We start from the raw sequence: 26419 nt of genomic DNA, 5'->3' as shown, positions 1-26419 counted from the left end.
GAACAGACAAAGAAAAAAGTTCCACCTACAAACAGGAAAAAAAACTCTAAGAAGAAAATCACCCACCCACTTCGCAGTGACAGGTGATCCCTGAAAGCGCAGTTCAGAAACACTGCAGTATGACTACTTAGCAACACCGACTGCCCAACTGTAACCTAGCTGTAAAACACATTCACTTGCCTGTCTATAGGGGATAGTGTGACACGGTTTTGTTTGATTGTTAGGGTTTCTTTCTAATATTGTGTTTACCTGGTAATATAAAGTGCCTTGAGGCAAAAGTTGTTGTGAATTGGCATTATAGAAATAAAACTGAATTGGATTTAAACTGAACTGAATTGAATTGTGAAGACAAAAGTCATTTCAACAAAACATGCAGACAAAGAGCAGAAACTGCAGCTGACCTGCTGTATGAGGAGGTTACATGTCTCCTGCAGGAGAACAATCAGCCGTGCTGGAGTGTTGTAGTATCTTGAGTTTGCCCACACCAGACATACTGTGTGCATTAAAGGGCCGATTAGACCCTTGACAGCAGGAATCTCCACATTCTCCATGTCAGTAAACAGAGGCTGCAGGGGTCTCAGGTAGGTGCAGATGTCTTCTGCCTCCTCGAGAGCTGCAAATGAAGATGTGATCCAAGTCAATTTGACCACAAGTAAAAAGATAAAGCATCTTGTTCTTTGGCCCTTAAAGAACAAAAACATATTGCATCTCAGAAAGCAAACTTCATTAAGTTTATTGTCTGTTGTTAGATTACCTGCAAGGACATCCTGCTGCATGTTCATAAAAGCAGCATGGTAGCAGCTCTCCACAGCCTCCAACAACGCTGCCATCTTATTCACCTTGCATGATTTTAACTGGGAGTGGATGCACTTAAAATCTGCATATCTTAAAGAAAAACAAGGGACGTTTATGGATCTATTTAACTGCAGCTTCCCAGGGGCCTGAATCACTTCTGAAAGACTGCAAAGAATGACTCAGAAAGTGTAAAACTGTTCTTAAAAACCTGGAAGCATTGCCCGGTCAGCTGTGTTAACAGCAGGTTACTGCAACAGCAATCGCAGCAGAGGTGGAGAAGAAAAATCACAGAAAAGAAACTATTATTAATGCGGTTACAAGTGAAAGGTAAACATCTGATTAGCCTAACACAACCAAAATGTTTTACTAATTTATGCCTCGAATGTTGGACAAATCTTATCTGAGAAATGACAATTACAAAAACCATTCTGGACCATTTGGAAACCAGACATTAGCAAAACCTGGTTCACTGCACATTTATATGCTAATGTCAATCACCTTCAGCATTCCAGGCTTTATAATTTATTCCACATTTACTGGGACTATAATTCATAAAATATACATTATAAAATATTTGAATTACAGACTGAGACCCGAAATTCATCCAGAAATTTTTACATAGATTGGAACTGAAGGAACAAATCAAAACATTTTCTCATATATTTTCCTTAAAGATTCTTTAAAAAGCCAAAGGGGTTGCACCATCAAAAAGAAATGCAGATTCTCTGTTCTTCTTTCTTTTTCATTTGTATTACTGCAGTCTTTACCTTACAATATAAAGCGCCTTGGGGCAACTATTGTTGTGATTTGGTGCTACATAAATAAATAAATAAACTGAATTCAATTAACGCAGGCTCAGTGTTAATTTTGTAGCTACAGACCTAACAATATGAACTACCATATGTGTTGGCATTAATTTGTTCATATGAATAACATAAAAAATGTACCAAAGGCTGGTGGCATTAGAGTATGTATTTAAGAAAAAGGAACAACTTTTGTTGTTTTTCATTTTTGTCTAATTTCTTCAGTGGAAAAACAAATGGTAAAAATAGAGCATACTGGACTGCTAGCATGTAATTCTCATAAGATGTAATTCTGTTACATAAGCAGATTTGTTTCAGCAAAGAAATAAAGAAAGTACTGGGCTGCAAATTACATTGTTCACTCGACAGCACAGGCACTTTGAAACTGAAATTAGAAGCACTAGCAAAAACTTAGGTCCCTTCAGTAATTCAAAGTTGTATTATTTTCTGTGTTATTTTCTCACACTTGTGACACTGAAACAAGCACTTCTCAGAAGCTGCCACTGGCTACTTTGTGTGTGTAATAACAGAGGTGCTGACCTGTTCTTCCAGAAGAGCAACTCGGTGTGAGGTGTGGGGTTTCTGCCTTCCAGCAGAGCCTCAGAGGAGTCTTTTTTGAGGATATCACGGATTTGATGGCTCCACTCTATCACTGCAGACTCCAAGGAGTGGATGATGCTTTTATCCACTATTTCCCCCCTGTGATGTTTCACAAGTAAAGCATTTTAGAATGTATGAGTTGGACAAATGATGCATTGACACGATCCTGTCACAGCGGTCTGCTTACCTTTTGTCCGTCTCGAGGGCGGCTCGGTCTATTCGCTCCGAGCCTGTGGGAAGAGGCAACAGAGTCTTGCCTTGGATTTGGCCAGACACCACAAACACACTGTTCTTAAGGGAGTGGACATGACACTTGATATCCTGTACCACAACTTGTGGCCACTGAATGTAGTTGTTGCTGTTGGAGAGCAGTGGAGCTATAACCTGAAGGAGTTTAAAGAAATTGGAAAAATGTTATGGACTAAACTTTTAAAGTACAGAGTGAGAGCAGTATTAGGAAAAGGACTTAAAGTTTTAAAAGTACTCATTTTTCTCAAGTGTGGTGTGTAAGTTAACTATAGACTGACATTAGCAATTATTTTAACCCCGTCAATTATTAACCGTTACTTGTGACAAAACTTTCAGGTCATTAGTGTTATGCATATCACTGTTAAACAATTACTTTTAGCAAACAATGTCAACCATTTAGGTACAATATTAGTTTTGGCAACGTATTAACTAATATTTTCAATTACAGATTTTAAATTACATTTTTAATTTAAGCATCATTTTTAATAACACTGACTTTTTACTATTTCAATAATTTGGCTGTTTTGCTTGGCGAGGTTTGCTTGCTGGTTTTCCCTAGAAATACCTAAGTACTTGTACCTAGTACTGAAATATGTACTGTTTTAAGCATAAAAAAGGAATAGTGCTTTGTTTTTGGACCACGATGAAAGCGGTCATTTAATTTGAACCCTCACTCGCAGCTCTGCATGCTTACTGCAGTCTAGGTAGGAGGTTAATGTACTCGGTCGTGGTAAGTAGGGCTTCATGCACCTAACAATCATTAACGTACCCTGCTCTGTGGCTTACCTCCTCAACTAGAGCAGAAAACTGGTCAAGTGGAGCATAAGACAGGTCCCCGTAAAACAAATTCTCTTTCATGGATTCGGGACTCAGTGTGGTTGTGGTTCGCTTTATGAAGTACACCGCCTTGTTCTTGGAGTCGCCAGTGAAGGAGGAGGCGGTCTGTAGCTGTCCTCCTGCAGTCACAGACACCACCAGAGTCCTCTGCTCGGCTTTGTCCAGGAACTCCTGCAGCACCTGCCTGTTGTCCTCGCTGGACACGCATTTCTGCCATTTGTCCTGTTTCAGTTTAAGAGTCCTCAGGACGCATTCCGCTATATAGTCCAGTCTCTCGTCCTCAGCAGCAGGTGACTCCCTCAGGTCCTCCATGTGCCCGGGTCAGTCACGTTGACTGTATGCACTGATTGTGTCTCGGCAACCATAGTAACGCCGTGTTTTGCATCAGGCCGTTGCTTGGGGAACATGAGCGACTTGGAGCTGACCCAGAACATCCCTCAGTCCATCCAGTTGCTGATTGACACCCATTTTCCCTGACAGGATTTCAGTGGAAAGTTTCTCTGACTGTGGCAACGACAAGCAACACACCTGAGATAAATGCATCTGATACATGTCACAAAATCATGTCAGTAAATAACTATTCACTAAAGATAGTGAATAATTATAGAAAAATGGCCATGATAAAGTATAAACCAACAAGGGCGCACAGACGAAAGCGTCTTCATTTTAGGTAACATGTTTAAACATAGCAAAAAGGTATCAGAACCAAAATAAATTTACTGCGTAAAACATTCAAACTTCTTGTAGAGTTACTCTTTAAACAAATGTGATGTAGTAAACCCGAGCGGTATGCGTGTGATGGAAGAGATAACTGGTGTTTAAAATGAAACACGTTTGCAGATTCATAAGTTCTGTAGTTGTAGCTAATGTGTCCTGTATGTTAAAACACTTCGCATACCTATTAGTATTCGAAGGGCATCTTCCTTCGGGGTCATCAAAGACTCTGGAGTGGATGTTCAAGCTGCGCCCTGTAGGGTTAAGCTGTGATGAGCACCATTACTTTTCTACGTGAAGTCTTCTTTAATTGATTACATGCAGAGGATACAGGATGTTTACCTTCTCGAAAAATCATCACGATTATCAGCACACTGGATATGTTCGGACGAAATATGAATCCATAAGTAACCTGTATGAAAGTTACTATTTATACCCTTTAATCTAAATGATGTAAATGCTGATGGTTTTGTGAAAACTCTCGTTTTTGTCTTTGCCCTTTCGTTTATTAGGAAAGATGCGATTGCCACAGCTAACCACAAGGTGGCAACACTGCACTTACTAGTCAGAGGCCTGTTCCAAGAAGCTTCTGATTTTGTCTTTATGTTTACTCGATGCTCCACACTTTGTGCATTCCTGAGCAAAAATCTGACATCCTGCCATCTGAACAGACTGCAGGTCTGATATGAGGAAATCCAAACGTCACTACTGTACTGGTTTCTTGGAAGTGGTCTTTCTGTGTGTCCTCTGTTTGTGGGATATGATCAAACCTCACAGACTGAACGTGAACCATCGTGCTGCTGTTTGACAGGATGTGAGGCCAGCAGAGGAAATGAGTGTGTGCTCTGTTCATTATTCTCATGTGGGATGTGGAACAGGATTAGCAGCAAAATGACATCAAACACCGCCTCTGACGTCTTTTATCCTATGTAGGTGCATTTTATGCTGGGCCACCTTCAAGCACAGTGTGTGTGTAGGCGTGTTTAGGTGTGAGTTTGTGTGTACGTGTATGAATAAATATGCATGTGTGTGACCAATTGTGAGTCACTCAGACTGTCCAGAAGCAGCAACTAAGGAGTTTCGCTTCTTATGACAGAGCAAAAAGAACTGCAGAAGCCAGACTTTCCATTTCAGAATCACATGAACCGCCTGGTCCCTGATATGATGGAGCTGCTTCCTACATCCACTTGGGTGGCTGGACACTGGGATACATAAACCAGGAATGTTTCCTTCAACTGCATCTTTATATCAGCGAGGAGGATGAAAGTGAGTCTGTTACAGTAAAAAATCCCTAATGTTGCTAATCAGTTACTATTTGTTTCTGGTTATCAAGAAGGGATCAGAGTGGAAAGACAAAGAACATTCATATTTACACATTAATCTAATACATACTAATTAACATTCATTTATCTGACAGTCTTGCAAGCTTCAGAGAAAGTCTACTTTGCATTTAGAGGTTTGATCAGCTCAGGGGTCGACAACCTGCGGCTCTTTTTTGTCCTTATACTGCGGCTCCGGGTGGTTTGGGAAAATAAATTAGAAGTATTTAGCTGAAGTGTATTTTATTTGTGCTTAGTTCTTTTTTTTAACTTGTAGTTCTAAATTGGAAGATTATTGTGATATTAAAATATAAAAATAAAATTGTATTTTTTTATTTTTCATCGCTCAAAATAAGCGTCACACTCGCGGAAGCCGGTATACCCACCAAAACGCCGTGCATTTATCAAGACTTTCAACCCCAGGTAGGCCAATTATGGATGTTCTGATCCTCATTATGTCAGCAGCTATTCTCGACCGTGAACTATGTTACAAACAAACACCGCTCACGCCTCACAGATGACAGCTTACAGTCCTGCGTAAAGATGAAAGTGACTTCGTACAGCCCCGATTTGCAGACGCTGTGCGCAGAGGTTCAGGAGCAGAAGTCCCATTGTAAACATATCACGGCAGACCCGACGATGTTTCCATGAACACGCTTTTCAGCATCTCTTTATTGACCACTTTTCACACACGGTTGCTGACACATACAGCCGGCTGTAGCTTTTCAGCTCACAGCCCGACACACACCAACAACAGCAGAGAGAGCACAGACTTTAAGGTGGCGAGGCGTGATTGCGGGTGCCGCTCAGGTGCGTCCGCCTCCCCTGCAGCGACGCTGCAGACCACGCCCCGCCACACACATTAACCAGGTAAAATACATATTTAGACAGAATTTTGCAACTATCTACTTTTCATTTTTTAGCAGCATAGTGCTTTTTTCCCCAATTATTTTTTAAAAAGTCAGGTCAAGGCTCCAAAAGCCCAAAGGCGATATAAGGGTGGCGGCTCACAACAGTTTTTGTTTGCTACATGGATCATTTTAGTTCAGCTGGGGGTGTCTTTCCTTTTGTTATATTTCTTTAAGAGTTCAAAATGTGTTAATTACATAAATAAAATGTAACTTTCTCATTAGCACTTCATGGATTTTATAAGCAACACACTTTAGTTGTTCACACAAAGCATAAAGGTAAAGGTAAAAAAAAAGCAAACAATATATACAGTGTTATCTTCATTTTAGACGTCAAAAAGTATTTGCGGCTGCCAGTGTTTTCTTTTGCGTGGAAACCAGGTCCAAATGGCTCTTTGGGTGTTAAAGGTTGCTGACCCCTGGATCAGCTGGATCAGTTTTGCATAGGATGCATTGTTAAACAGACACAAAGTTGACACAAAGACGGTTAGGGTAGAAGGATTCTATCAACTTTAAAATAGAAGATTGCTGTATTTCAGTGGTTGAAAAAAAATTCAATGGATTATTTGCGATATTTGTGAGTTAAAGAGCAAAAGTAAACACAGAGCAGAAATATGGGGAAAGGATCAGGGCCACAACAGGCAGTGAAAGTCCAGGTTTTTCCAGATTTTTGACAGTTCATCTGTGGTATGTCTCTTCAAATTGGCATCTTTATGCTACTACATGAGGTCGCTTCAGTCAATATAGTTATAAACTGCTGTCATTCATCAGACAGCAATGCGTGTAGTTTTTTTTTTTTTTTTGGGGGGGGGGGGGGGGGGGGGGTAATTCAACAATTTCTGGTCTCATGTGACACAAAACTGATTCCAAGTCATTCAATGTTAGATATACAGACTCTGGAAAGGTTTAGGTTGGCAATATTCTGAGTTGAGCCATCAAAATCAGTATCACACAGCTGGGAAGACTCTGGCAGTCTTTATGCAACCCATCACACACACTTTTGATGGCTTGCTCTCAATAATGAGAGATATGTTTAAAAAAAAAAAAAAAAGAAGATTGCCAGTTTCAGCTTATTGCTGCCATCATACAAGCAGCTCACAACTTGTCTTTGGTATTTTGCAAGACAGAAGCTTCAGTTTTGTTACTGCAGCACTTGAATCTGTACAGAAGTGATACACAATAACTGCATACACACATCTTCACTCCATGCTTTATAAAAAGGTGTTACTTTGTGCTGCCGTTGCTGTTTTTGGAGCTTATTTTTTCAGATGAGTACAAAAAAAAATCCTTTGAAGCAGTTTGAAAGGGCGCTCAGGCATTTCTATTACACTTTCTTAATTTTAGATATGAAACTGTTGTTGTAAACACAGTAGACCAGTAGAGGTCAGTAAAATCCTTAGATTAAATCATGTAAATGCTTGCAGCCAAGCAGGAATAATCAACACTCACTAATAAAGTTATATAGACTTCCACAGAAAATATCATAGACAACTGTATGAATAAGGCACACGCTCGTCCTAAGGTCTTTTGGCACACTCCGATAACATCTGTGTTCATGTTAGCTTAAGCTCCAAGCATAAATACAGATTAATAAACCAGTGCGGGGGGATATGTAAACCTATGCTATGAGTTTGAAGCTTTGTTGTGTTGCGTTGGCATCAGTTGGCTGTTTAAACTTACCTTGTTCAGCTTCACATAAAGCCTTGTAAACAGGTACAGTAAAAAAAACGCCTTTATGAACTTGTTAAAATTCTTCTTTCATCATCTATAATTTGCCGGTCCCTCTTTCTTCCTTGTTTTATTGCTTTCAGATGTGTATCAGCATCAGTATGAGAGAGCCCTGCTGGATGAAATTCAGGAGAAATAACACTTTTGGTATTTGTCCTAAACGATCCATCGACACATCCTCATTCCTCTGAAATAAAGCTAAACTGAGTTCACAGACTGAAATGTGGCCAAGTGTCTGAAGAGCAAGTATGTTCACAATTGTGAGTCACTGTTTTTTTTTATGTATTACCACGCATGTTATCTTACTCATACAATATTAAAATTGCAGGACTTTGCAGACATTCCTCATTTTCGTACTTTAGCTTTTAGATGACTTCTTCTTGACACATGTCCAGGACGTCTGGTCCCGACTCCAAATCTCTGTGCTGATTCACGAGTGCATGGTCATCTGTAAGCCTTAGTTGATGTAAAAAATGTATGCACACACACAGTCCAGGTGTCCAGACATCGTCATTAGCTATGGGTAGATTCTCTTTTTATTATTAACAATTGAAATTAAAACAAGTATCAAGAAAGGATTTTTGTGTGTCTCTTGTAGTAAGCCTGCCACGTTTACCTGGATTGTATAAGATTACAAATGATTTAGTGTTACACAAGAAAAATTCAGCGTGCGTGTTTGAAACAGTCTCAGAGTCTGTATCTGAAATGTCAGTTTATAGTAGAACATTCTATTCCACTTTGGAATTGGTTTGGTATCTTCCAATCAGGCATTTAGCCACTGAAAGTCATCAGCTGTGCTGTTGGTCTCTTTAGAAACATTTTTAATGGAATTATCTTGGCAATAATGTCTTACTGTGTGGAACAGCTCATCCATGACGCTTGTGCTTTATTTTTAGTGAGTTAATGTCTGGTATTTTCATAGTTTGGTAGTGTATGGACATAGCTTTCTAACAACAGTTGAGAACTTAGCTCATACACCGGTGATTACTTCTTGTTCTGAAAAATAAATAAATAGTTAAAAATAATAATAATAATGTGGCAGTGCTACAATGCCAACAATGGTGGGTGAAAATGTGGAGGCCAGAATCTTTTATATCCATATTCTATGTGTCAATGGGCCAATTGTGATGCGTTGGATAAATAAAGTCAAAACAATTGTAGTTTATTGTAAAGTAACTAAACAGAGCAAAGACGTGATTCATAGTAAAACTGTCCAACTGCCCACCCACTTTTTATTGGACAACAACTAAAGTTAGCCTGTCAATCAGCAATGCAACACACAACTTTTCACTCAAGTGAGGCTAGCACAACATGACACCGAATCTACAGGGTGAGCCATTTATATGGATACACCGTAATAACATGGGAATGGTTGGTGTTATTTAATAGAAGTCCTTAAAGTCCTGTTTGTGGCACATTAGTATGTGTGAGGGGGCAAACTCCTCAAGATGGGTGGTGACCATGGTGGCCATTTAGAAGTCGGCCATCTTGGATATAACTTTTGTTTTTTCAATAGGAAGAGGGCCATGTGACACATCAAACGTATTGGTAATGTCACAAGAAAAACAATGGTGTGCTTGGTTTCAGTGTAACTTTATTCTTTCATAAGTTATTTACAAGTTTCTGACCACTTATAAAATGTGTTCAGTGTGCTGCCCATTGTGTTGGATTGTCAGTGCAACCCTCTTCTCCCACTCTTCACACACTGATAGCAACACCGCAGGAGAAATGCCAGCACAGGCATCCAATATCCGTAGTTTCAGGTGCTGCACATCTCGTATCGTCACACCATAGACAATTGCCTTCAGATGACCCCAAAGATAAAAGTCCAAGGGGGTCAGATCAGGAGACCTTGGGGGCCATTCAACTGGCCCACGACGACCAATCCACTTTCCAGGAAACTGTTCATCTAGGAATGCTTGGACCTGGCACCCATAATATGGTGGTGCACCATCTTGCTGGAAAAACTCAAGGAACGTGCTAGCTTCAGTGCATAAAGAGGGAAACACATCATCATGTAGCAATTTCAAATATCCAGTGGCCTTGAGGTTTCCATTGATGAAGAATGGACCCACTATCGTTGTACCCCATATACCACACCAAACCATCACTTTTGTTGTTCCAACAGTCTTGGAGGGATCCATCCAATGTGGGTTAGTGTCAGACCAATAGTGGTGGTTTTGTTTGTTAACTTCACCATTCACATAAAAGTTTGCCTTATCACTGAACAAAATCTTCTGCTACTCTACTTTTTTTGCCCATTCTCCAAATTCTGTGCGCCGATCTGGGTCATCCTCGTTGAGATGCTGCAGTAGCTGGAGTTTGTAAGGGTGCCATTTGTGAGTAGCTAATATTCGCCGAAGGGATGTTCGACTAATGCCACTCTCCAGTGACATGTGGCGAGTGCTACGCTGTGGGCTCTTGCTGAATGAAGCTAGGACAGCCACTGATGTTTCTTCATTAGTGACAGTTTTCTTGCGTCCACATTTTGGCAAATCCAACACTGAACCAGTTTCACGAAACTTAGCGAGCAGTTTGCTAACTGTAGCATGGGAGATGGGTGGTCTCGTAGGGTGTCTTGCATTGAAATCGGCTGCAATGACCCGGTTACTGCGTTCACCAGATATCAACACAATTTTGATCCGCTCCTCACGTGTTAACCTCTTCGACATGTCAATGGCTGTGGACAAAGAGAAACTTGTAAATAACTCATGAAAGAATAAAGTTACGATGAAACCAAGCACACCATTGTTTTTCTTGTGACATTACCAATAAGTTTGATGTGTCACATGGCCCTCTTCCTATTGAAAAAACAAAAGTTGTATCCAAGATGGCCGACTTCCAAATGGCCACCATGGTCACCACTCATCTTGAGGAGTTTGCCCCCTCACATATACTAATGTGCCACAAATAGGACTTTAATATCACCAACCATTCCCATGTTATTACGGTGTATCCATATAAATGGCCCACCCTGTATAACAAGAAAACAAATTGATTTAGGGGCCGTTTTTTAGTTTCCGAGCCTGAAATTGCAACAGTCATTCGTACTCCAACAGGTCCTTACGTGCAGAGCACACCATTTTGTTGCTTTTGTATTGAGGTTCAGACACTTTTGTGTTACTTTTGTACACTTGAAATCTGTTTGAGAATGTGTTGAGATTTTCTGGCAAATTGCTTTAAGTGGGACATAAAATTCTCAAAAGGGAAGGCACATACACAGTAAAAAGGGTCAAATGTTCAGTAGACTGGAACATAAACAACTACATGGATTTCTAATGATCTAAATCAGATGATATGTATCTTTGACATTTTGATGTTTGGTTCTTCATTTCCTTTTTGTGCTACCAGGGCATGCTGGGTGTATAGCACAAAGCAAATTGAGTCACCATCCATAAAGTCATACTGGTTAGTGAACAGCCTTTGCTTTACTGTTGCAGGGCAGCTATGTAAGCAAGTGAAAAACAGTGTAAACCATTGTTGGGCAACAGCTGGACAACCTCTTCCATAAAATCCTTCAAGAACTGATTGACATCATGTGCTTTCTTCTTTCATAAAATTATCAATAAGAAAAGTTTCCTGAGATATGAATTAACCCACTCAGAATGTTCAGTGGTAAGCATGTCAAATAAAATCCACAGCATCATCGACAAAAGTACAGTGAAGAAAACAGTAGATCAGGGATGTCCAACTCCAGGCCTCGAGAGCCGGTGTCCTGCAGGTTTTAGAGATCACCCTGGGTCAATGCACCTGAATCAAATGATTAGTTCATTACCAGGCCTCTGGAGAACTCCAAGACATGTTGAGGAGGTCATTTGGCCATTTAAATCAGTTGTGTTGGATCAAGGAAACGTCTAAAACCTGTAGGACACCGGCCCTTGAGCGTTCGACACCCCTGTAGTAGATTGTAACGTTAATATTTTAAGCAAATTTGCAACACAGGTCAAAAACACCATTGAAACACACATAGACATGTTCTACTGAGATGACAGTTTGACCTCAAAATGTTAGATGCATTGCTTTGTTTGAATTTACACCAAATCTTATCTATCAGTCAAATCAGTGTGCATTTCTATGAGCAAGCAGAGTCTGGTATGCTATCAACCAGCCATACTTGCCAACATGTTTATGGAAAAGAGTGCTTTACAGTGCTGAAAATGTGACAACATTTTGCTTCTGAAATGAGTGAAAATATTGTCACTATCAAAATGCTCAATGTCAGCATTAATAAAACATGCATGCATGTCTTTTAAAAACAATAGTGATTTATTTCCTAGTTTAAAACATCCTGAACTAAATCGAACTAATTAAATGGAATAAGCTTTATATTATAAAGTCTTTGTCTTTAACAAGCTAAGTCACAGTCTATCTATTTAATGATAAATGCAGCTTTCTCAGCACTGTGAGACCCAGATGTGCTTCTTGGCATCGCCTCTGTGGTCTCTGAAAGATGTGCACCTGCATAGTTTGACATATGGTTGTCTTTCATTGGTTAGCTGTGCTTGTTGAGGCTACAAAACGTACTCCAATAGTTCCTCAACTGAGATCAGTTTACCAAATTCTGTAATTCTGTAGACAGGTTTAAAAATAGCAGAGGAAAATGTATGTGTGGTCTTGCATTGTTAAAGGGCCAAAAATCAAAACCACCATCTCTGGAGGAAAGAACAAGCCATTAGCAGCCCTAACAACATGATCAGATTGCCAGCTACGGTGATAGGAATGATGTCCAGAACAAAGAACTAATGAAGTGGAATGATCGGCACACTGTGGTGGGTCACAGTGGAACACAGAGCCACTCGACCTATACGGTGCTGACCATCCGCAAAATGCCTTTCTAGAGTGCAAAGACGTTAACACGTTCACACAAACCTGCGTGTGGGTGCCGAACCACTGCGCGAACATGTGCTAGATGATGTGTAAACCACATTAATAGCATTGTCAATTACCACAGGAGGGGGCTGGAGTATAACACAACGACAGCTCTTTTTAACACACGTGCCCTCGCAAACCCTCACACACATCTGTGAGATAAACAGAAGTTTAATGCCTGTGCGCCTGACAATGACCTCATACACGGTTGAGGGGAAATGCCAGGCAAAGCCAGCTCCCTCAATAACAGTTCGACACACAGAGCAAAAGAACTCATTGATTTCAGTGGATGCAATTCCAATAACCAGACGTTGAACACCAGACCGCGCAGAGACCGCAAATAGACATCGAAAATAGGATTCATTTTGCATCCGTTCTCCCTATCCGCATTCTGCTCTGCTCACCAGCACACATTTCACATTGAGTCATGTTGCGGGTTAGCTTTTGGACACTGATTCCAAGGCATTCCTGGCAAAGCTGGTTAACCGAGAAATGTGGCGCAAAGTCTAGTCCTGAGGATATGCCACAATTCATAAAGGCAAGCATCTGTTTCAGTAAAAGTCTGGTTCCTGGGGAGTTGCCAGTTGCTGCTCAAACCGCTCACGTTGCCAGGCTTGACGTTCTTAATGATCATGCCCTGACACTGGCAGGACTGAGAACAGCACCTGACACCTGATGCTGTTTGTGCATGAATGTGTTTGAGGAATCTGGCGAATACCTCAGCCTCTTGGGAATGCCAGTAATCCTGAATGCTTCTGAATGATGCTTTTCCTTCACGGTTTGGATGGAGCTTGATTCATTTGTTCACTTCATGTCAAGAGCAGCAGCATTAATCATACTTGACTTGGTTTGACTGAAAGAAAACTTTTTCTTTTAGTAAAATCTGAGGATGAACTATTCAGATATTTGGCTTTTGTACCCAATCTCTGGCAGTGTTTCCTTGTATTTATCAGTAATGAGGCAATGGTGCTTTTCTGAAAGCCTCATCAAACTTCACTGACAACACATTATTGTGCAGCACTCAAAGTACAAGTGGTCCTCCCAGCACTGTCCTTAGTTTACACATTTGGAACCCGCTGCAGAGAAAGAAGTGCATGCTACTAGCCTGCTCACGAAAAAAAGGAGAGCACACCCAGTGACAGCATGTCATGCTATTTACACTGCAGAGGCATATGACACGTTGAGCGAGGCAGGGGTAAAGCACAGGCCAGAGAGTGTATGAGAAAGCTGATAACAAGCTGAGAGGAAGCCGATGCTGTTTATCTGGGCTTTCTGCATAGCTATAATTGCCAGGCCGCGCGGTCAGTGAATTATACAAATAGCTTGAAACAATGCTGGTTACTTTGTTCCTCTAAGGGGAAGGAGGTGAGAGGTTTTATGGTCTACGGTGGCGGAGGGCAGAGTTGCCTTCTGCCAGTCAGGTCTGGCCTCTGAGCCATGTGGAGATTTGTCAAAAGGAACACTGATGACTTTTAAAGAGCTTCAGGCCACAACTGGATGGGTAATTTTCATACTTTTGCGATTTGGTTTGGGGCCAAAAGCAACATGCTGGAGGCTCACTCTCTCTGAAACAGGATATTAGGCTATTAATGGCTGTCAGGGGACCAGCAGAATGACATAAATGTGAGGCTTTTTTCGTACATATTACTGAAAACTAACAGAAGTTTTTGCATCTATGACTCTCATTTAATACAGTGTGGTCAGGAACATCTTGTATAGATACCTGGAAAATGGCTCCAAATTTGGGTCATATTAAAGCTTGCAGACTATCAAACTGCCTTTAAATGATTTGATGACAAAGTAATTAGAAATCAAATATTAAAAACAAAAACAAAACGGAATTAAAATTATTGTCCATTCTGTCATTAAAATATCCCATTAAATCTACATTCTACTTAAATATATGACAAATTAAGCAAATTAAACACTTGGTGGCACAAATTCTTCAACATCATTAACGCATGCAGAAGAAGAGGACATAACAGGATTACTTCAAGGGGAACTACTATTATTTATTTTCCTGTTTGAAATTCATATTTTTAGTATTGGACTAAACTAAAGCAGCTTAGCATGATTCACAGTTCAAAATAGCTTTTATTTATATCATAGTCAGCCTTAGTGCTGCCCCTCAGTTTAAAAACTTGCTTTTAAAACAGCTTTCTTCTGATTTGCTGCCCCTCTCAAGTTTGAGTAACTTGTCGCAGAGTAGCCACGCCCTACAGGATACCATATTGTCTATTTACTCTAAATGGGAGTTTAATTTACAAAATGATTGTGTTCTAATCAATAAGACTTGAAGGAGTGTTTACTGAGGCCATAAAAGTGAGCAATATGTTTTATTTTTCATCGACTATTACACAATCACTTCTTTTTGCAACCAGGGAAGATGTTACCTGCTGGTCATTATAAAAAACGCAGGTCTAAGTCAATTTTTACTTTGACTTCACTTTAAAGGCAGGAGCCATTCTATAATGGCGAGACACAGTATTAAAAAAGATAATAAACCAACTAAATCTTAATTTCCATGCAGCTCACAAAGCTTCATGGCTCAGTTCGGTTTTAACTGAAATGTTTCATTCTTCATGGTGATTAGCACTGTTGCCTCACAGCAAGAAGATCCTTTCTGTGTGGAGTCTGCGTGTTCTCCCCATGTTTGTGTGGGTTCTCTCCAGGCACCCTCCCACAGTCCAGAGACATGCAGTTAGCAGGGTTAGGTTAATGGATAATTAGGTGTCTGTCTCTATTTGTTAGCCCTGTGACAGACACCTGTCCAGGGTGTACCCAGCCTCTTGCCCTATGATAGCTGGTATAGACTCCACCCCCCCACCTGAGGGACAAAGATAAGCGGAGGAGAATGGATGAATGTTTCATTCTTCATTTGTTTTTGACTGACTGTTCACAACCAAACGGCAGATACAAACTAACTGATAGAAGTAGTGGAGCATTTAGCATTTAGCATCTAAAGAGCCAAATGTCTCCTGCAGGAGTTGGAGGCAAAAACAGAGCAGTAAGAATGGGAATGCTGGACAAAATTAAAGCAAGTTAGCTTATAGTGTTACCGACTACTGTTCAACAGCATGAGGTAGATTCCAGGGACCACTCTGTAATACTAAAAGAACTTTATTTATGAATTGCCTTTTCTTCTTTGTCTGCTATTAAATTGCATGAAATTATGTTCTGGAATAGCAATAATGTAATAGCCCCTATTTCTATTTCCAAACAAAGGCCCACTGGGTTTTAGCCCCGCGGTGACACCTTACCTGGGCTTCATAACAGTGTCTGGCAGTGGTGTTAACCTCCGCGATGAGGCTTGGCCTGGCTCTGTGTGGAGCACTCTTCCTAATAACTGTGTAATCAAGCCCCAATTAGGAGCCAATTAGAGGCAGGGCTTCACCTATGAGGTCAACATTATTCCTAGATGCTCGCCTGCTTATACTTTTATAAATAATTTCTGCGCTTATAACAACAACGTGCTTGAGCAACAATGAAAAGGATTTTTTTTTCTCCAGTTGAACTAAAACACAGAGGTATCGCTGGCAGGAGAAGAACACTAGTTAATGGTGATCCCACATGTCCAACAGCACTCTTGGAGCCACAGATGTGTTATAAATCAGACAGACTATGTATAGACTGAGATTTGAAGTTCTTGAAACAGTTTGGGTTTCTTGTTATGTCATACAGCAGCCACAAATCAGCTCCGAGGCCACCAAGGCATACAGTAGTAAGTTTTTCTAACAGCCTAACAGAAAGGCTCCGGTGTTGATGAAAAGACATGACATGACATTAAAAGGCACTGTCTGGCATGGCTGGTGAGTGTCCTTTACCTCACAGATTCCTGTGATACAGCTAAAGTAAATTTGGGCCTTGTTGTATATGCCTTACAGAAGTATACTGTTTATTTAACATCGCCAGCGTGCTGAGTTATGACGAGTAATGATTACTCAAATGCCTAGTGTTTGGCCTATTGTACCAGGAGTGCCTCCAAACAGCCCCACTGGTGTTTATTTGAATTTTCCATTTTATATTGCTACGTGTCATTAGGCTGTTTAGAGTTTACTCTGAGTGATGGATCATTTCCTTCATCTCTCTCCACTCACCAAAAAACCTGTTGGATGGTGCTCACTGGTCCTAAAGGTGCAGATCTGTATATGCGTATGTGTGGAAATAATGGTGCCCAGAGTGCATTGCAGATGTCTTATTTCATTAGACAACACCTATGCAATCAGTGCTGTGACTAGCTGAGAAAAAAAACAGAGGATGAACTTAAAGCATCTCGCTCCCAACTGTTAAATGTATTTCCACAGCAGTACGGAGGTATACTGGGTTTAATGTTCCTCTAAGATGCTCGTGTCACTTGAAGTCGTTTACAAAGCAAGTGCAATGTCAAAATCTGAATCACTGTTAACATTGTGGCTAATGCCAGATTCTGCTGGGTATAGTGGACAGGTACTAAAATAAAAAGAAGATCCAACAACTTTTTCCTAAAACACAGTGAAACATTGAGCTGCTTATTCCCCTTCTGACTACTAATTACTTTACAGTATAATAATATAGTATAGAACTGAATGGGAACTGGTTTAAGTCTGACAGTGGAGTCTGCATTAGGATAAAACCGACATATGAGAACCCTTTGATTAGGTTTATCCAGCAGAACTACCTGGTCAGTGTTAGAAAGCTCAGCTGTCTAATCTATGTGAACCCCTAAAAAGATAACAGGTCTCCTCAACTCCTGAACTCTGCTTGATTCAGCTTACAGTAGTCCCTTTTTTCTTATGCTGGGTCTTGGTCCCCTCGGTCTAAAACAACCTATGTTAGTTCAACTACCTTTAAGAACAACATCCTTTATTGCCAACTGTCTTCTGATTGGCTAACCTTTATAAACAGGTGGTATGGACAGTAGATCTGTGCTTATGTTGACCATATTAGTGTCAACATAGGAAATGACATCATACAGGGCCAAGAGTAGAAAAAACTGTTTCAAGTCTGAGCTTGTGACTCGCAGTAATTACTGGCACATACACCGACCTCAGTATTTGGAAATCATGATTTATATGAACAGTCACCTTTTAATAGTGTAAACATAAAATAAGGAAAAATAGTGCAGACATCCTTAACAAAATATGCTCTAAGACATGAGTGCTGTTTTCCTGACTTAGTAGTGAGATAATAACAGACAGTAGCCTTGCCTTGCTGTTTTGAACAAAAGCCATTACCGTGTTGCAAAGTAGCTGCTCCTAGTATTGTCATCTCCATTTCCAGAATACTCTCCACACTCGCTTCCTGTTTCTTATTCTCATTTTCAGTTTCTCTGTATTTTTACCACATTTCTATATCTTCTTCCTTCAAGTTTTTTCTTCTACTCCTGCAGTTCCTTCATGTCCCTCTCTAACAAGTGGCAGCGAGAGAAAAAGGTGGAGTTTTTGCTCCACAGAGCTGTGTTTACTAGTCCTTTTCTCTCTGGAGGTCTTTGGCTTCTTTGCCTGACAGCTGTTTCTTGGTGTTGGTGAACTTCAAAGAGACACCCATTCCCCTTCTGCAGTTTCTGGATTTCATCGTCTCTGAGGCTGATCTCCTCTTTAAGCTGGTTCACCTCCTGCTGCCATTGGTTCCACATCATTGACATAATCTGGTTTTCTAAAGAGGCATCATCCTTGACATAATTGAACTTGGGTTTTCTCTGCCTCTGGGTCCCCAAGAGTTGTGGCAGCTTGTCTGTAGAGGCTCTCTTCTCTCTCTTTTTCCTTCAGCATTCCGAGTTCAGTTTCAAGCCCAGAGATTGTGGCATAGTTCTGAAAACAGCATTGCAAATGTTGTCACAGAAGAACCTGTACTTGCTTAATGTCTTGCACATCCTGAGGTCTCTGGACACCATACTGCTGAGTGGAGTGGGTCAGGTCATGTGCTGGGGTGCTGATTTCATTTTAGTACTGTGTGAGGTGTAATTAAAATGTTCAGGGAACAGTAGTTGGGAATAGTAACTTACCATATTAGCAACACATCAAACAGATCGAAGAGTTTAAAAAAGCATTAAACAATTATTATACGCTGTAAAAAAAATGCTTGCAGAGAATAAAAACACTGGTCAGTGTTCCACAGGGAAATTTCTGTAAATCAAATAACCCTTAAAAATCAATAAAAGATTCCTACCATTGTCAAAAACTGGTGGGTAGATCAGTTGAATGCTGAACAAATTTGCTTCTCACTTCAGTTGTTACTTCATCAGTCTATGTCTCAGAGTCCGAGTGTGACACCTTACACCAAAGTACACCAAAAACATGAGGGCACGCAGAGCCATGTTCTGTTTGTCAGATGTGTTTAACAGGTAAAGTTCTTCAGAAACTGAAACATGATGCTTCTTTTCCACCATCCTCTAAATTGAACATTGGTCTCATAGTACGCCGTATTCAATACCATTACTCGTCACTCATCATCGGTCTCCTCTTGGTTATACTACAGCATAATATTACATATATTTTCTAGGCATATTAAGCATATTAGGTGATGTGCATCTCTGTAATGAGAAGGGGTGTGGTCTAATGACATCAGCACCCTATATCAGGTGTGCATAATTATTAGGCAACTTCCTTTCCTTTGGCAAAATGGGTCAAAAGAAGGACTTGACAGGCTCAGAAAAGTCAAAAATAGTGAGATATCTTGCAGAGGGATGCAGCAGTCTCAAAATTGCAAAGCTTCTGAAGCGTGATCATCGAACAATCAAGCGTTTCATTCAAAATAGTCAACAGGGTCGCAAGAAGCGTGTGGAAAAACCAAGGCGCAAAATAACTGCCCATGAACTGAGAAAAATCAAGCGTGCAGCTGCCAAGATGCCACTTGCCACCAGTTTGGCCATATTTCAGAGCTGCAACATCACTGGAGTGCCCAAAAGCACAAGGTGTGCAATACTCAGAGACATGGCCAAGGTAAGAAAGGCTGAAAGACGACCACCACTGAACAAGACACACAAGCTGAAACGTCAAGACTGGGCCAAGAAATATCTCAAGACTGGTTTTTCTAAGGTTTTATGGACTGATGAAATGAGAGTGAGTCTTGATGGGCCAGATGGATGGGCCCGTGGCTGGATTGGTAAAGGGCAGAGAGCTCCAGTCCGACTCAGACGCCAGCAAGGTGGAGGTGGAGTACTGGTTTGGGCTGGTATCATCAAAGATGAGCTTGTGGGGCCTTTTCGGGTTGAGGATGGAGTCAAGCTCAACTCCCAGTCCTACTGCCAGTTTCTGGAAGACACCTTCTTCAAGCAGTGGTACAGGAAGAAGTCTGCATCCTTCAAGAAAAACATGATTTTCATGCAGGACAATGCTCCATCACACGCTTCCAAGTACTCCACAGCGTGGCTGGCAAGAAAGGGTATAAAAGAAGAAAAACTAATGACATGGCCACCTTGTTCACCTGATCTGAACCCCATTGAGAACCTGTGGTCCATCATCAAATGTGAGATTTACAAGGAGGGAAAACAGTACACCTCTCTGAACAGTGTCTGGGAGGCTGTGGTTGCTGCTGCACGCAATGTTGATGGTGAACAGATCAAAACACTGACAGGATCCATGGATGGCAGGCTTTTGAGTGTCCTTGCAAAGAAAGGTGGCTATATTGGTCACTGATTTGTTTTTGTTTTGTTTTTGAATGTCAGAAATGTATATTTGTGAATGTGGAGATGTTATATTGGTTTCACTGGTAAAAATAAATAATTGAAATGGGTATATATTTGTTTTTTGTTAAGTTGCCTAATAATTATGCACAGTAATAGTCACCTGCACACACAGATATCCCCCTAAAATAGCTAAAACTGAAAACAAACTAAAAACTACTTCCAAAAACATTCAGCTTTGATATTAATGAGTTTTTTGGGTTCATTGAGAACATGGTTGTTGTTCAATAATAAAATTATTCCTCAAAAATACAACTTGCCTAATAATTCTGCACTCCCTGTATAAATCATGTGATAGAAACACACATTAGCTTCTTTTCCCCCTCACAACATCAATGAACCCTCCACTTGCCATCGTCTCGGGTCTTCCATCCACTGTTTGAGTTTTGTTTTGGATTTCCTTTTTACTTCTTTGAAAGCACAAGTTAATCATGTTCTAGTTTCTGAACATGCCACTTTCCAGTGCCTCTGAGTTTGCAGTTATAGTTCTGGTCTGTTCATGTCTGCCCAAGTTTCATCTCCATGTTTTGTTATCCTTCCCAGTCATGTCTCCATGTCTGTTTCTCCCCAGTTCTAGTGTCGCGCCCACATATCTTAGTCTGAGTCTCAGTGTGCGTTACTTCCTGTCTTATTTTGATAGTCTGGAGCGTCGTGCGTAATATATCCAGTTTTCTTCCCTTGTCTCATTTGTCTAGATTAGTGTATTTCATTTTATTTTTATTAACCACCTATTATTTTACTGCTTGAGGTTCTGAGTCCTGTGTTTGGTCCAACCTCTGCCAGCAACGATGCAACCACCAAGTTTGCCTCAGTCCAATATTTACACCGACAGGCCAGAGGTCACTGTTTCTGTGATAAAGATGTACACATCGTGGACAGGGAGGAGGATAAAAAAGAAAGGGGGGGAGTCAAGGATTCCATTTATGTGAAAAGGGAAAGACCATCTGTGAATTGAGGAGGGGGACCTAAGGGTACATCTTTCACCATCTTACAATGCTGTGATTGGAGCCATTCCCCAACTCTCTGTGAATGGTCATAGCAATTTGCATATTAAAAACCTGCAGTCTGCTGAAACTGAGGAAGTCACTTACGTTTCTCCCATTGTAAAGGCTACGTCCAGATGAACAGAATGAACTTCCTGGGCTTCTCTTACCTGGATGATTGAGCATGCATCAAGACAGTCACATGGTTTGGTTTCTGTCACTTCTGCAGCTATTCTGTCTGCAAAAACAACTCTGTTCTGTTTCATGAGACTCAGTTTTGTTCTATTTCCATTGTGTTTTATTCAACTTTTTATTGTGTTTTTGCAATGTTTTTCTTTTTGCTGGGGATTTCTTAAGTTGCAGTGCATTTGACACTTCGGGGCCACCGTTGATTCTTCCCTCATTCAGAAGTATCGCTTTGCGGATAGGGAGATGACCCTTTATGAAGATATATTCAATTAATAATTAATAACTTAATTAATATGTTCACTTAGCCATACCTTTTGTTTACGACCGTGGCTCAGGTGGTTGGGAAGCGTATCTGTAACCAGGTCGCCAGTTCGATCCCCAGGCTCTCTGTCCTGGTCGTTGTGTCCTTGGGCAAGACACTTCACCTACCACCTACTGGTGATGGCCAGAGGGGCTGATGGCGCAAAATGGCAGCCTCGCTTCTGTCAGTCTGCCCCAGGGCAGCTGTGGCTACAACCGTAGCTGCCTCCACCAGTGTGTGAATGTGAGAGTGAATGAATAGTGGTATTGTAAAGCGCTTTGGGTGCCTTGAAAAGCGCTATATAAATCCAATCCATTATTATTATTATTATTACATAAATGGGTGCATGATTATTTTTCAATTGAAAATGAATATTATTCTTAAGGAAAACTTGTTATTCTTTTTCACCCTAAACTTTATAAGTTGAAATATTTAACATAATTCACAAAAACTGGAGCCAATTTCATGGATGAAGCCACATATTCTGTTTCAAGCTCGTTGAGAGAAGTGCAAGTGAAGATACTTTGGTTATTTTGATATAATATAGGTGTTCAGGTTATTTCATCACAGGTGTGAAAGTAGGAAGCCTGCTTGTAGCAAGAGCTGTAATATAATGCATTATTATATTGAAATATATGGATATAAGTATATCAGTAATGTACTATTTAAGCATAATTTAACTGTGAAGAAACACTAGCTGCAATGACCAGCTGGCTGAAACCTTTGCAGTGTTTCTCCTCACTCCTGAAACTAGCCTACCAAGTCAGACAAGAAAGGAATCATAAATTAGTTTCTCTTGTAATCGCTAAGCCCTGGCTGGCTGTCCCAAGATGTCCTCCTAGATTTAAAAGCAACAGCGTAATGTTTATGTTGGCTGCAAGAGAATATGCATCAAACTTCATTTGATGTATTAAAGACACTCCTGGACGTTGTTTACACACGCAGGTGAAAGCTTGGGAGATGAAATCCTATTTTCTCCCTGTTTGATGTCAGGACTTTGAAGGCCAAAATCAATCTTAAAACCAGATAAGAGTTTGGACTTTGGGGGTTCATGGAATCACTGTGTGCTTTCATGTATTTTGGATATTTCGCTGGAAAATTTGTGCAAAAATGTTTGACAGCGTGTGGATGAATTCCTACCATTTTGACTTTCAATTTCCCGTGGAGCCTTGCAGCTACTCGAGCATGTGGTGAAAGGTCAAGTGAATGTTATAAAACAGAGCAGCCCAACAAGACTGCGTCACATAAATTCTCAGCTAAAACATTAATCTAATTCATTAGTAACTGATCTTTTTTTCTTTCGGTATCGGCAAAATTCGAGTGAGTAATCATCTGGCGGACTGTATTGATAGCAGTATTGATGATAGATAACCCAGTAGAAATCCTTTCATTGCTCTCTGAGCCCCAAACCAAATTTGAAGGAAAACAGTGTGCTTATTTTGAAAGTCATGCCTGTTGCGGGTATCACACTACGCCTCTTCTGTTCCATCTGCGACTCAGGCCACGAAGTGTGAGGAAATCTGTTTTGAATGCTCATTATACGAGTTATGTCATGAAATATTCATGTCATTTGCGTAACATGCGATCAGCATGTTTGCAAGTCTTCTATAAATAAAAGATACCGCTTTTCTCTGTGTTTTGCTCAAAATTCACTCGTGAGATTATTGAAACGAAACAGCTTGAAATGTGCACATTGCACAGGTTGCGGAAAGAAATACCCTTAACATAAACATGACGTCTCCTTACATGTTCGCTGTGAATTCTTTCATGCCATTTAAAGTGTGAAATACAGTGTCATGCTTTTCAGAACAAGACCTCATATGGAGAAAATCATTGACGTTGACAGCGCTTTAATTACCACATTCCTAAATCTTATTTCATGCCTGGAAAAGAAATGTTCACATCATGTTTTCATTGATGATCATTGATATTAATATTTTACATACGAATTAAGTGAGCCATTTTCTGTGCTCCTTCATTTTAACAGAAGAGGATTCAGTGCAACATTAATAGATGTTTAACAAAAAGAGGTCAGAGCAGCGTTTGGAGTACATTTCCTTGAAGGGGCCACAAGAAGGGTGGGATTAAACTGAAAAAGAAAATCAGAAAACAGTCGTCTTAAAAATACAGTCCTTCTACTCTGGTAGGATTTTTTTTTTAAACTTGGAAGTTCACTAATGTCCTTGCCTGTGCTGCCAATGTCATTTACGAGGTGGTTACAGTCCCTGCTGAAGATATTAATGCAGATCATGGAGGCATATGTGTTTAGTTAGTGGGTTTGGGTCGAACTTATGGTTATATGGTTCAGTCATTGTAAGGGGGAACATCAGAGCTCCAAATCCACAAGTTAAAATAAATTTGTGATTTATCATATATTTAGTCCTATTTACACAGTTTTGGCTTTTTCCATCAGTTATTGTAACACTGTACTCGGGAAAGGAACCACTAAGATCTGGGAATGCAGAGACAGCTTTTATTCTGTCTGTCAGTTCAAAATGCAAAAATAGTTACAACCTCCAAATCAAATTATTCTGCAGATTTCATTTACCCTCACAGCTCATGTCCCCAGAAACAGTCACGTTAAGTATGCTACTTCTCAGCAGAGGCTGCACATACTTGCACTGGTGCAGTGGTTAGGAGTACTTAGTTAGCTCACAGCAAGACGCTGGGTTGGGAGCTCCTGGTTTTTGGACCTCATTGTGTGGAATTGCCTCCATTGCCTTCCGGATTAAATTCCTTCCACGTCCCCAAAATGGGCATCTTAGATTAAGTCACTATTTTTTATGTCTTTTTTTATACTTTTGTATTTGTCCTGCTCAGATATTAAGGACAGCTTTGCAGGCCATCATCTATGAGTTATAGCTTGTATACTGTCACAAATGACAGTCTTGATGAGGTCATTGGGCCTTCAAACAACCACAGAGTAGAGCAAAGTTAAAATATGCAAAGATCTGAAGTGAAACCTACTGTTAAAAAAGCTGTCCACTTTGTCAACTGAAGTCACTGTCTGTGGCTTTCATGCTGCTTAAGATGCCATTTCCTTTCTCCCTTGGAAGGCAGTGGTGCTGCTACTCCCTTCCAACCAATCACATTTTGACCCACACGTAGCATCAACATAGAGCTAAATGCTTTTGTTGTTTTGGGGTTTTTTGGGGGGAGGACTGCATATTTGAGTAGGTACCCTCGCTATAGGCTCTTCATAGGCAAATGCAGAGCTTCCCCGTGGGAACAGTAAACAACTAAAACAGTCTGTAAAGCTAAGCTTAGGCTCTGTATAGAACCAACCATAACCAGACACCAAAGAAAAGGTAAAGTTGTAAAGGTGGTACTGGAATATGTTAAAGCAGTTAATCTTTTATCGTCTAGCATTTAGTCATCATTGTACTGACTTGTGTCACTGTAAATGACCCAGTGAACACAATATATACACCAGCTCCTGAATGTATCTTTCTTAAAGTGGTAAGTTTAAGAGCTGATTTTTTTTCTTGAATTGTTGTTAACTTTGCATTTTTGCCATTTGCAAAGAAAAAGCAGCAAATTAAGATAAAGAAAGTTAAAGAAAAAAGCTAAGGGCCTTAAAAATAAAACAGCAGGCTGAAAGATGCTAAGCTGCTCATTAGCACTTTGAAGAAGTAAAAGAGTACAAATATAATTATTACTTCTTTTTTAGGTTCATTACTAAAATCAGCCTGTTTCAAATAGACAGCAGCTTAAAGCAGTCTGGTATGTGAGTAGAGTAAATACACACTGTGCTGGAGTCTAAGTTATTGTGTGACAAATTGATCACTCGTATTTGTATCCAGCCCAAGCTCATTGAGTTTATCCATGTTACATGCTGAACAACTGGCCTTGACAACGAATTTATGTTTTTCTAATGCAAATGAAGTACTTCCTTAATCCCACGGAAGGCCAGAGCTCAACAGAGGTGCATGTCATCTTCTCCTCTTTCTTTCTTCTCTTACATCAGCCTACAGCTCATAAGGTGGACTTGATGCACTGTGATTATTCACAGCGGGAACATTTGTCAAAATGCAAATAAAGGTATACGAGTGAAAGCTTTGAGGAAACCCAGACCACCTGGCCCCTCTGGCCCTCATTACCTCCCTGCGTGAAGAGGCCCGGCACAAACATGAGCATGTTTTCAGTTTGCAGCAGCAGGAATAATATATCTGGATGTGAACAATTGTGCTTGTTTTGCCATTACACTCCAGGCTGGGTTCGGTTCAACATACCAATAGTTGCTATTACGACTGGATGACAGCAGCCTTTCTGCCCAGTCTTCAAGCACACCGCACTCACTCAAAGCTCCATGGCTGAGGTAATGCCTGGGTTGGAGGCCAGAAATTCATACTCAGAACAGGGATACGAAATCAGATCTAAATTTAGAGGTTTGTTAAGTAGACTCTGTAACAATTCCATCAATCAAACAGTCTAACTTCTCCCTCTCATGTTTTACAAAAG

General features: G+C 40.5%; 2 protein-coding genes across 2 annotated transcripts in view; one reads left to right on the top strand and one right to left on the bottom strand.

Annotated features, from left to right (window-relative positions):
• dnah9 (dynein, axonemal, heavy chain 9) overlaps positions 1–4250 on the bottom strand; it is a 186561-nt gene extending 182311 nt beyond the window's left edge. Inside the window, exons 1-6 of the mRNA XM_082543074.1 lie at positions 4183–4250; positions 3234–3788; positions 2386–2582; positions 2139–2297; positions 755–885; positions 402–613 (exon numbers count right to left, since the gene is read on the bottom strand). Coding sequence (XP_082399200.1) covers positions 402–613; positions 755–885; positions 2139–2297; positions 2386–2582; positions 3234–3596 — 1062 coding nt within the window. The 5' untranslated portion in view covers positions 3597–3788; positions 4183–4250. The remainder of the gene's footprint in view (positions 1–401; positions 614–754; positions 886–2138; positions 2298–2385; positions 2583–3233; positions 3789–4182) is intronic.
• Positions 1–26419, top strand: part of myocd (myocardin) — a 550512-nt gene that overhangs the window by 379252 nt on the left and 144841 nt on the right. The gene's annotated exons all lie outside the window — the stretch shown is intronic.

Source organism: Aulonocara stuartgranti, assembly GCF_965226115.1.
Source record: "Aulonocara stuartgranti genome assembly, chromosome: 8".
Lineage (NCBI taxonomy): Eukaryota > Metazoa > Chordata > Actinopteri > Cichliformes > Cichlidae > Aulonocara > Aulonocara stuartgranti.
This window is presented reverse-complemented; position numbering and strand designations above follow the sequence as displayed.